This window comes from Anneissia japonica, unplaced genomic scaffold (assembly GCF_011630105.1).
Source record: "Anneissia japonica isolate Jap-2015-1 unplaced genomic scaffold, ASM1163010v1 scaffold674_len412849_cov176, whole genome shotgun sequence".
NCBI classification, from domain to species: domain Eukaryota; kingdom Metazoa; phylum Echinodermata; class Crinoidea; order Comatulida; family Comatulidae; genus Anneissia; species Anneissia japonica.
This window is the reverse complement of record NW_022753836.1, coordinates 93,874-105,340: the sequence shown is the minus strand read 5'-3', so window position 1 is coordinate 105,340 and position 11,467 is coordinate 93,874. Positions and strand designations below refer to the sequence as shown.

The window sequence follows — 11,467 nt, the reverse complement described above, 5'->3', positions numbered from 1 at the left end:
ATGCATGGTGGGAATACGAAAAATGGGACGCCCCTACAGCTGGATCTAAAAAAACTTGTGCCAAACTTTCGTTACCAAGTCGTCGCGTATTTTATTATCAATTCTCAACAAAGATACTAGATACAAAAACAAACTGAAATAGACACCCAAACAGTGACATCGGTGAACACATAACCTCCTTGATGGCGGTAGAAATCTTTGCTATTATCCAAATAATACACAAAACAAATAAAGCATAACCATGAATCAGTAAAGAATAAAACAACAATACAGCGCAGAATCGCATGGCCGGACGCACTCTTAGTGAAAAAGTTTTCCTCCATTAGTGGAAAAGGAAGGGCGCCTTTTGCGTCTGGATATACTTAGCAACAGAAGGGCGCCCTGTACGTTGGGCACGAAGTATAGGAAACTTGCATGGTTAAAAAGAAGGGCACCGCCTACGTTGGGCACGACTTCCGCCTCATTTTTACAATGCGAGAACTCTATCTTGTATTTCTAGTATCTTTGATTATGATTACAGTTTCAAATTATAATTAAAAACAAAAAGAATATGATTACTCATTTCTAAAGGACATTTTAATTGTATAAACAGCCTGATAAACGGGTTAAGTAAAAGACTATCCCTTTTCTTCAGGAGAGTCAGCATGCCTAAATTCTAAAATACCTTTTCTTCTTTATCATTACTTACCCGGTTAGGCCAGTATTGAAAACCATTTCTCCTGCTGCCGAGGACTGATGGCCAAATGAGTAGCCTTGGTAGCGACTGCCATCTTCAAGAACTAGGCTAGCAGATGTAGGCTAGAAGACGAAAATATAATTAACACAAATAATTTACTAGCCGTCTTTTAATAGCCAGATTTCTCTACAGCAATTTTCTGATAAAATATGCTTTGTAGGTAATTCAAACCGTAATTTAATTATGCAACTATTCTTGCAGTTTCAGTTAAAAAGTATTTACATAGAAAGTGCACAGGACCTTTTTTTTTATTGTTTTTTTGCTAAAACAAGAGCACCATAATACTCACCCTGATCATCATTAAGATACCCATAACTTGTAACCATCATAAAAAAAATATAATCTAGCATAAATACCCCCATGGACCTATTACCGGTACAGAGATATTCTTAAAGGTATTATTATTAATCATACAAGACAAATAAACCAACCTTTGGGAGCTTGGACTCATTTCCTACTGTTGTTGAAAGAAACCGTAGTTTCTGGTTGAGGACATTTTTGACAAACTGTTGTCGCGTGATCAGTGCTGAGGTTCTTATAATGTAAGACATGCCACCAATACTGTTGGGAAAAAACTGAATCATTTAAGTTTATATAACATTAAATATAATTTATCAGACAAAAATTTTATGAAATTAGACCTACTAAGTGTCACGTATTTGGCGTGCGACTCACATTCAATATCTGTCTCCCGGCCTCACACATACTGTACATTATTGTCTAAAGTATATATATCTAAAAGTATAATATGTACAGGTACAGTCAACTCTCCCAATACCGACCACCCTTCGGACCATCTACTTTGACCGGTTTTCCGGACGGACAGGTTTAGAAAACGTCATGTTTACCTACCTTGGTTCCCCGACCTTGAGTCTATAATAAGCCTAGGCCTAGCAAGGTACAGCAGATAGGTACACCACACTGTATCATGTACTGTGTAGGCCTACTGACCTGAGAAGGTCATTTAAAATTCATGTTTTACTTTATTTTTACATTATTTATGTTGTACCTACCTATTTTTTTGTGTCGAAGTCTATATCAATAAAAATTTACACAAATCAACTTAATGTGTATCATAATTTATAATAAGTGTCAGTGTTATTTTTCGTTCGATCGCCATAATCGGCTTTGCTTCAACGTGGTTGCAAGCTTGATTGGTTTTCGATGCCGCTTGCATAAACTTGGTGGGTCACTGAATGCTAAAAATAAGTGCTAACTTATGCAGCGCCCCCTAAACAGCGTCAGCCAATAGAAAACAGTCAGAGGTGACAGTCAAAGTGTCATGCGCAATTGTTTTTATGAAATCGATAGCCTTATGTTGGGACCGCTTGGTTTGCCTTAGCGTGAGAATGAATGCAAAATGTGAGTGAAGGATACTTTCCTTAATAAAGAAAACATACTCATGAACTTTTTTTTATCAGTTTATTAAACAAATGAAATCTAGGCTTATTGCAATTAATTAATTAATGTGCTATCGGCGTGTCACACGATCAACACTAACGATCGTACACGTGGTGTTGTTCTGTGATTGATAGTTGTTATTTGGAGTCAGTCATGTGTCTCCGATGATTTATGTAACATATTTCGCCAATAAATCATCGTTTTAAACTGGCCGTTCGGTTTTCAGAAAGTAATTTTATTGTTCCGGACTTAAGAATTTGGCCGGAATTCAGAATTGGGAGATCCGGTTTTTAGAAAGTATTTTAATACAGTAAGAATAGGAATGATTTTGGGACGACCGGTTTTGTGTGAAATCCAGTTTTCTGGGTGGTCGGTATTGGGAGAGTTGACTGTATACTATTTGTGGCTTTTGTAGCTCTCTTATTAAACATTACATCAGGTCTACATAGGCTTGACTTTGTTAGTACCAATCACTTGTGACCAAATAAATTTTAGCTATTAAACATTACAGTAGGCCTACATAGCGATTGGTTTTGTGAGTACTAGTCACATTGGATCAAACTTGACAAAAACTAACTAGGCCCAAAATGTTTGACAACTCGGCCCCTAGCAGAACCAACTAATAACTCAAACCATCATGGCCGAAACCATTTTTATGATTTCTTAATACCATTATGGTAGGGTAGCTCATGGGCAATTCCATAATGTCGGACGTACATTTCAGACACTTTAGGGATGTTTTTCAACATAAACTTGTAGGTGTATCATTTTGTTTTGTTGTTAAGCATATATATACCAGTTACTATTTCATTAAAAAAAATTTTTTGATTGCCATGGTTACAGAGAACCGGTACAAAATGGCCTCATGTCCGACGTACTCGGTGAAAGTGGTTTTTTAAGTACTGGTTTGTGTTTTTCAAAATGTCTGTGATTTGTTAAGATTTATGGAAGTGATGTTTACTGATTATTATTCACTAATAACTAGTTGATGTGGAGGGCCAAAAAAATTGTACATTTTCTTAAGAAAAAATGGACGATTGAAGACGTGTCAGACGTACGATAAATTGTGTCAGATGTACATGTCTAAATTGTGTCAGGCGTACATATAATTGACAAAAATATACAACTAAATTAGCAATAAATTCAACCTTTTATTCATTAGACTGACTTGGCATCTCAATAAAAAATATTTAATAATTTTATGTTCATAACAACCTATTTTTGAGGTGAAATCTTGATTTTTTGTGAAAAATATAAAAATACACTGTAAATCTCCAAAAACACAACCCTACCTAATCCCTTTTATTAAGACTATATCATGTGGTATGACTCACTTGATATCTCAATCAAAAAATAAACAGAATGATGTTCAAGAGTTATTTTTTTTGGGAGGAGGAGGGGGAGAGAAAGGGGTAAAATTGGCCTTTTTACCCCAAAAATAGGCTGTACAACATAATTTTTTTTTTTTTATTGAGATACCAAGTAAATCTACTGTAATACTACATGATTCAATCACTATCAAGAAATTTGGATGGTTTTTGTGGTGTTTTTGAAGGTATCAGGGTTAAGTAATTTGTTTTAACGAAAATTGGCATTTTTACCCCAAAAATAGGCTGTTATGAACTTTTTTTAATTGTTGTATCAAATACTACATGATAAAGAGGGTTAGGTGGGATTTGTGGTGTTTTTGGAGGGTTACAGGGCTTAGCAATTAAAAAAACCCCCCAAAAATAGACTTTGTTCTGACCTGCATAACGTTTAGTCTAACCTCATCTTTGCAAAATCAGTTTTATTTCAACTGGAAACTCATTACCATCATACTTAACAAGAACCAGTCACCAGTATTGAATTCAAAGTCTTTTTAGAGATCTAGGCTACCCTTAAACGACAAGTTCTATCAATTCACATTTTATGAGTATTTGGTACAGTACACTCTCCAAAACCACACAAGTAGTTAAAAATCACCAAAAATTACCATATTTTCTGAGTTAGAGCCCCTCACCTAATCATTGAGCCACTCTCCCACATGACCTTTGACTCTACCATCAGCCTCCCAATATCAATATTCACTGCTGTAACAGTGTTCTCAAAATGATCCTCTAATATTTCTTTGTTCTCACCAGCTCTTACACATCTTAGAATACGCTTGAGAGTACATTAACGAACCTTTGTTTGGCCCTTTAGACGCAACCATTTGCCCTCTGCCAATATGCGAATTGTGGTCTATTGCTGCAAGCTGTGTTCGAGCGAGCATGCTTTTATATGGGAAGTGTAAGCGTTTTGGACAATATTGCAGCATCATTGAATGGTATGATTCAATGTTCCCTGTGTGACAGAAGTCTGTCAAGCCAGACAAAGAGTCCAAAATGCCCTTATTCAGCACTACACTTTCAAGTTCTCTGTATGCTTTTGATGTTGGATTTATCCATTTCTTGCGCTCATTTTGTTCTGGCAGCATGACATGTTTTCGTCTCTTCTCCCTCTTTCCACTCATGCTCCCCAGTTATGTGGTGAAGAAGTGACAACCATCTTTCTTTCAAAATGCTGGCACTTCCTTCGCAATGCTGTGAACAGTTCCACAAATGATTGGATATACACTGTATCCATCCTATGAGCTCAGCTGTAGCCTTTGTCCTACCCTTTTCTGCTAGCTTTTTCCTTATGCTTTTGGCCACGTGCCACACATCATACTGATGCTTAATGTCTTTGTATTTGTCACGCATCAGGCATTTAATTTGGACGTGCCTGTCTGTGGCAATAGTGTCGATTACGCAGCCAGAGTCTATCAACCTATTATTAATGGTTCTGATCAGTCCTTCCTTCTCCATGGCATTTGAATTTTTCACCTCGCTGACCTGAATCAATTCAAAATAAAAAATCATACCCGTTTCCTGCTCCATCAGAGTATATGTCCCGTACTTTGCATTATAGCCAGGAGAATCACACCTTCCATCTCCTGACAGTTTGCGTTTCTTGCCTTTTGACGCTTCAATAATATCTGCCCTCATTTCTCCCCAATATCTATTGATAACAGGGAACAAATACTTGAGTTGAATTTGATGGACCGTTGTCTTCCCAATCAATTCTAGGTTCATTGTTCGGCAAAACTTTTTCACAGACATGTAGGTGTTGCCACTAAATAAAATCCCAGCTGCACATAACAGATTACCAGCTGGCATGCCCCCTAACATGGGCTGTGAAAACCAATGCGATTCATGTTCATTTATGCAATGTAATTTTGCTTTGACCATTGTACCTTGCAGAGATTTCTGAACATTCTCTATACTACACTGGCAGACAGGACAAATTGTGCGGTTTAAAAGAATGTCAAGTGCACTTTCAAAAACTATGAATTTCTTTTCTGTTACAATGTTTTCATCAAACATTATTTCTTCGTCAGTACTTTCTCCTGATTCAGATTCAGAATCTGGTTGGTATGTTTTATCGCCATCACTTTCATCAATGAAGTCACTTTCTGAGTCATCATCACTCGATAAATTGCTCTCTGATAGTACCAGTTGCTCTTCATCAACTTCTTCAATTTGACTAGGTAGGCTAACCTGGTTTTGACAATATCTATGGTCATGCAACACAACCTGTGGTGTTGCAACTTTCACTGGGCCAGGACAAGACAGACAGGTGCAGAATATACCATCTGTTTGGACTGCAATGCTAGCAAAATTATTAGACTCTGACATCAGTTCAAGTTCAGATTCAGGCATTGGTTCGGGCAAAGGTTGAACATCTACCATTGAAGATGTTGGTTCTGCATCACTGTTAGTGTTATCTTTGTTGTCAGTTCCTTTTAGCATTGAAGTTAAAAGCTGTAAAAAAATAAAAACAAGTAAATGATGCATCTCTGCATAATAATTCTACATACAAAATTTATGAGATTTCTAAAGTCAAAAGAAATGAAAAAAATAAAAAAATTGTGTAAAGCTAAATTTGCAATAGACATGATAAAATACAATGACACAATCATCACATTGTTTGTATTCATCAGCCCTGCAAACATCTGTATTGTCATTGTGTTGTAATCGTGTCTGGGTCTATGATCACTATGTTTGTATTCGTCAACCCTGCGCACATCTGTATCGTGTCATACTTGTGTCTAGGTCCCTTGTGTAAATGGACTTTACCCATGCACTATACAGTATATAAAAATTGTTAGGCTTCATATTGTATTGAATAAACTGTGAGCTTTAAAAAATAGTTGAAATGTAAAATAGTAATATAGGCCAAATAATAAATATAATAAGTACAATGTGAACAATGACAATGTAGACCTAGGTTTATGTAGTGTGTAGATACAGTATAGGCTAGTACTAGTAGTAGTAGTGTACTTACCTCTTCGCGTTGCTTTCTAGCAATACGATTTTCGGACGAAACTCTCCTCTTCCTTTTACGAATCATTACGCTTTCCTCATTGCTACAAGTTCAGCGCTTGCTGTTGTCTCATTGTTGTGCGAAGTCAAGCGATTCAAAACTTCACTTCTTCTCAACTGTTTGACCTTTGAATGCAAATTACATCATTTTTTCAAATAGAAACCTCATTGGATGACCAGATATTATAAAAAGGGATTTCCCGAAGTTTATGTACACGTTTTTCGTGACACGCTAGGGTTTGTACAACAGAAGTTATAGAGGGTTGAATAGCCAGGGTTATTTAGGGCGGTCTAGGAAGTAATGCGCAGAGCGGATTGGGGCGTCTAGGTGCTAATAGGTTAAGTTAAGCAGGGGTTATAACAGTGCGATGAGAGTGTTTATTATAACACACCTAAATAGATCCCAGTCATTGGTTGATTGGTTGATTTCGTACCATGTGACTTTAGATATTGTGCACATTTCATCGCTCTCACCGTTGAAATTTTGTTCCATTTTTTCCCCCCCATCCGAATCGTCCATTGCACGTTGCCTAGGATGCGATTACTTTTTCTGGAAGGTTTAAATCTAGAAATGATGTTACGCCCCTACAATCCTATCCCTATTGCTTTTTCGTTTTCACTCTCAAGCATAGTGACCAGATCTAGCATAATTATGCTTTTTGGCATAATTTAGACCCATTTAGCATCTAGTATGTGCTGGCATAATTTTAGAAAAATTTAGCATATTTTAGCATAATTTTGACTTCAGAAGAAAAAAAATTTTTTTATCTGAATTAAACCAGCCATCATTAACTGTGGATACCACATACGGTAATAAAACTGATTGAGTATCCAATAAATCCTATGCTATGCACACACTGCAGCTGCCTCTCTGTGGTCTTATTTTTTTTTTTTGACCACACACTGAAAATGGTTTTGGCCAGGTACTCAATCTTGTCTGGTCCTGTCCTCACTGGAGGCATGCCTCTGGGAGTAGTTTACTACTGGCTACTGAGTTTTAAATTAAGATACTGATACTATAGACTTGAACTCTACTGCTGAGACTGATCAGGGAGTTGGTTATAACAACTGCAGTTGTTTCACTTTTGCTGCTTAACTACTGTATACCATGGGGCATGTTTCTGCTGCAAATCCCAAAAATACAGGAATAATACAGGTATTCAAAATACCTGTATAATACCGGTACCAAAATCCTAACCCCATTTCTACTGCCGATTTGAGCTTATTCTAATGGGTGGTCGTGTCTGGTTTCTGTCAAAAACACGACGGAATTTCGTCATCGTTACCCAAAAGGCCATTCGCGAAGCGGAAGTTTGAATTGACCTTTAACGATACTATCAACAACAACTCCACCGTAACTGCGCGAAAATTCGAAGATGCTAGCGATACAGCTAAAAAATATTATTATTTTAGTATCGGTAATTTTGTCGATGCTAGCAAATGGTCGTCGGCATAGCAACTGTTCGGTCCATTATTCCGAACCACCAAGATATCGAAAGTTTATATGGATTTTGCAAAGGCGAAGAAGGCGATTGCTGACAACCCTAGCAATGGTACTGGGCATGGCATCTCGTTTTGTGCCACTGAACTTCCCATTAATCTTTTCTTTGCCCCACGCTAGAACCAAAAAATGAGTTATCTCTTCAGTCCACATCTTTTCACTAGGCCTACAGACAGTATCCGAAATCCTAACCCCATTTCTACTGCCGATCTGAGCTTATTCTAATGGGTGGTCGTGTCTGGTTTCTGTCAAAAACACGACGGAATTTCGTCATCGTTACCCAAAAGGCCATTCGCGAAGCGGAAGTTTGAATTGACCTTTGACGATACTATCAACAACAACTCCACCGTAACTGCGCGAAGATTCGAAGATGCTAGCGATACAGCTAAAAAATATTATTATTTTAGTATCGGTAATTTTGTCGATGCTAGCAAATGGTCGTCGGCATGGCAACTGTTCGGTCCATTATTCCGAACCACCAAGATATCGAAAGTTTATATGGATTTTGCAAAGGCGAAGAAGGCGATTGCTGACAACCCTAGCAATGGTACTGGGCACGGCTAACACCATCGACGACAATAGAGCTAGGTACGTTTTGTGCCACTGAACTTCCCAGTAATCTTTTCTTCGCCCCATGCTAGAACTAAAAAACGAGTTATCTCTTCAGTCCACATCTTTTCACTTGGCCTACAGACAGTATTTTGTACCTTCGCACGCCTACACGCTGGCTAGGCTAGCAGAGAGAAAAAAGTTGTATCGGGGTCATTCCGGGGGTCACCAATACAAGTATTTTGTGTTGCAGCTGAATTTAGGGACTGTGAATACCTTTACAGGGAACATTTTCATTTCAAAATTTTGATTAGCAATGTTTGCTAATAAAATTGAAAATTGGGTAGCAATATCACATTTTTGTATAGCATTTTTCCCCAAAAATTATCATCGAACTATTATGATTTTACAACATTCAAGGTCTATGCAGGCTTCCAAAAAGTAATTCATTCAAGAAAAGTCCCACCACTTCAGATGATGAAGATGAACACAATATTGCAATTTATATTAGTTAAGCTTATTTTGGACGATAGTGTAAATTTATATTTTAAATTCAATATTCTTTTTGTATGTATACAATATTAATTATTGAAGTATCAATGAATGCTGTTTATTTGGAATAATCTATGTGAACATAGAGAAAGAACTTCCTTCTCTATGATGTGAACAATAAAATTAATAAAGTACATAGTGATGTCACAAAAATACAAGCGTTATTTTTTACCACCACGAATAATGGAGATAAGTTGATTGGATGGGCCACGGACGTCTGGGGATGAGTTAACATTGATAACAATGATAGGACAATAATGTTATCAACAGAACAAAAATGTCCTGATTATATTGTAAAAAAATTAAGGTTGAGTTGATCAAGTCAAAAGTTCATATTAGGCCTACTGTACTTGGCCGTGGTCAACCGACGCCGTGGTTAACCGACACCGAGGAATGTAACTTGATTCACTAGGCCTATTTTTTGTGTGGCAGACATTAATCGGCACAACATTACAGCAGATTACAGCTCTCTTGAAACCAGCAGTATGTACTCTGATTGAAAACCATTAATGATAAAAAGAATCTTGCATGCTGGTCCTATTTAATAAATTAAGTACTGTATTTATAAACGTGAGTCAGGCCTAGCACTACCCCATCTAATCGTCATCTTGTTTATAATGCTGACAGGTTCCCAGTTGATAAGCTGTGCACCATTTCAAAACATCATACCACGAGGTTGGGTTTGAGCGTGGATCGAATGCGGCGGCAGGCGGAAGGCTGTTCAAAGAGAAGAGCCTGTCTGAGTGTTCTTTGATTTTCTTCCAACAGCACTGACGCGCGTGAAAAAATAACTGATAATTTTCACAGCAAGTTGCAACCTAGCAACAAAGCATGGTTGAAGTGATTGAAAAACAATACAAACACAATGAGAATATTTTATTGAAAACGAATGACAACTAAAACATGTAAGTTATAAAACATTCAGAGGCCTACATCTGGCTAGGCCTAGGGCCTAGTGTGAAAAACAACATGCAGGGATATGAGGCTTTTCTTGGTTCGCAATGTTGTGCGATGCTGTTTTGTAATTGCGTAGCAATTGTTAACTATTGTGTAGCTATTTGCGATGCGATACTGGTGAAAATGTTCCCTGCGTTACACATTCCTGAATACCGGTACGTACCCTCAATCAATAGCGATTTTTTAAGCGGTACAGAAATACCTGTATTTCTTAGGATGGCCCGTTTCTACTGCAAAAAAAAATACCGGTATTTTCTGGCAGCAGAAACAGGCCCTATGTCTGTGCAATTACATATTTTGTTTTTGTAATGTGTTATACAACGAAACTGTAGGGCCCGCCCCCACATTGTGGGAGAAAATATATAATGTCTATTAAGATTTTTGTATGATCGGAAAGAAATGCAAGAAAAGAAAGAGTTAAGAAGGAGGAGACGGAGGAAAGAGACAGTGTTTATGCAGTCCCCGACCGAGTTATTTCTCACAATTCACATGGCGGATTTATTTATTTATTTTTTTTGGGGGGGGGGGTTCCCCTTCCTCTTTGTGGTTCATCGATTCATCGAAAGAAGAATATGTATGCGATGTACTTCATATACACACATAATAGGCCTACTAGTATTTACTGTAATAAGAATGAGAAGGTTTACCTGACCGTTTTCAAGAGGGGGAAAACTTTAAAATTTCAAGAATTTAAAGTCATTAAAAAAAACAGCTCAGAAGTCGGGAAAGCTAATTTCCTGCCATCTAGGGATAAAAATTTCCCTCCTCTTTGCGGTGCATCGGTTCATGAAAAGAATACATATGCGACTCAATTTTTTTATGTACATATATACACACACATAAATAGGCCTATTTACAGTAATAAGTAAGACTGAGAAAGTTTGGTTTAACTGGCCATTTTCAAGAGGGGAAAACCTTGAACTTTGAAGAATTTAAAAGTCATTAAAAGACACCTCAGAAGTCCCGCCATCTATGAATCAAGGAAGAGCCCCTTTCTTTTTGGAGTTTTTATGGAAAAAATTTGACACCCAGTGGCGGATCCGGGGGGTGGGGGGTGTGGCGGGGGTTCAGGTGCTTATTGCATTTGTAGTTCCATTTTTGCTTGTTCAAAGCTATGAGTAAAACAATGCCAAAACAAAAAGTTAAGTAGGTCTACCGGCCTATCACACTAAACGTTGACTTATTATAAAAGTTTTAGTCAATACTGTGTTCAAATTTTGTTCATTATTCTATTATTGTGGCAATATATACTGTAATAAAACTTCAGAATATAACTTTATATGGTTAAAATATCACAATTTCCAAAAAATAAATGATAATCTGAGCAAGATAGACTTTGTGTTTTAAAGGCCAAAGGTGCTAAATATATAGTACAATATTTTACTT

The 11,467-nt window shown here is 37.2% G+C and overlaps 1 protein-coding gene across 1 annotated transcript in view; it reads right to left on the bottom strand.

The window, feature by feature from the left end:
* Window positions 1-11,467, bottom strand: part of LOC117122950 (carbamoyl-phosphate synthase [ammonia], mitochondrial-like) — a 39,420-nt gene that overhangs the window by 25,488 nt on the left and 2,465 nt on the right. The window contains exons 2-3 of the mRNA XM_033268726.1: window positions 1,168-1,297; window positions 689-798 (exon numbers count right to left, since the gene is read on the bottom strand). Coding sequence (XP_033124617.1) covers window positions 689-798; window positions 1,168-1,287 — 230 coding nt within the window. The 5' untranslated portion in view covers window positions 1,288-1,297. The remainder of the gene's footprint in view (window positions 1-688; window positions 799-1,167; window positions 1,298-11,467) is intronic.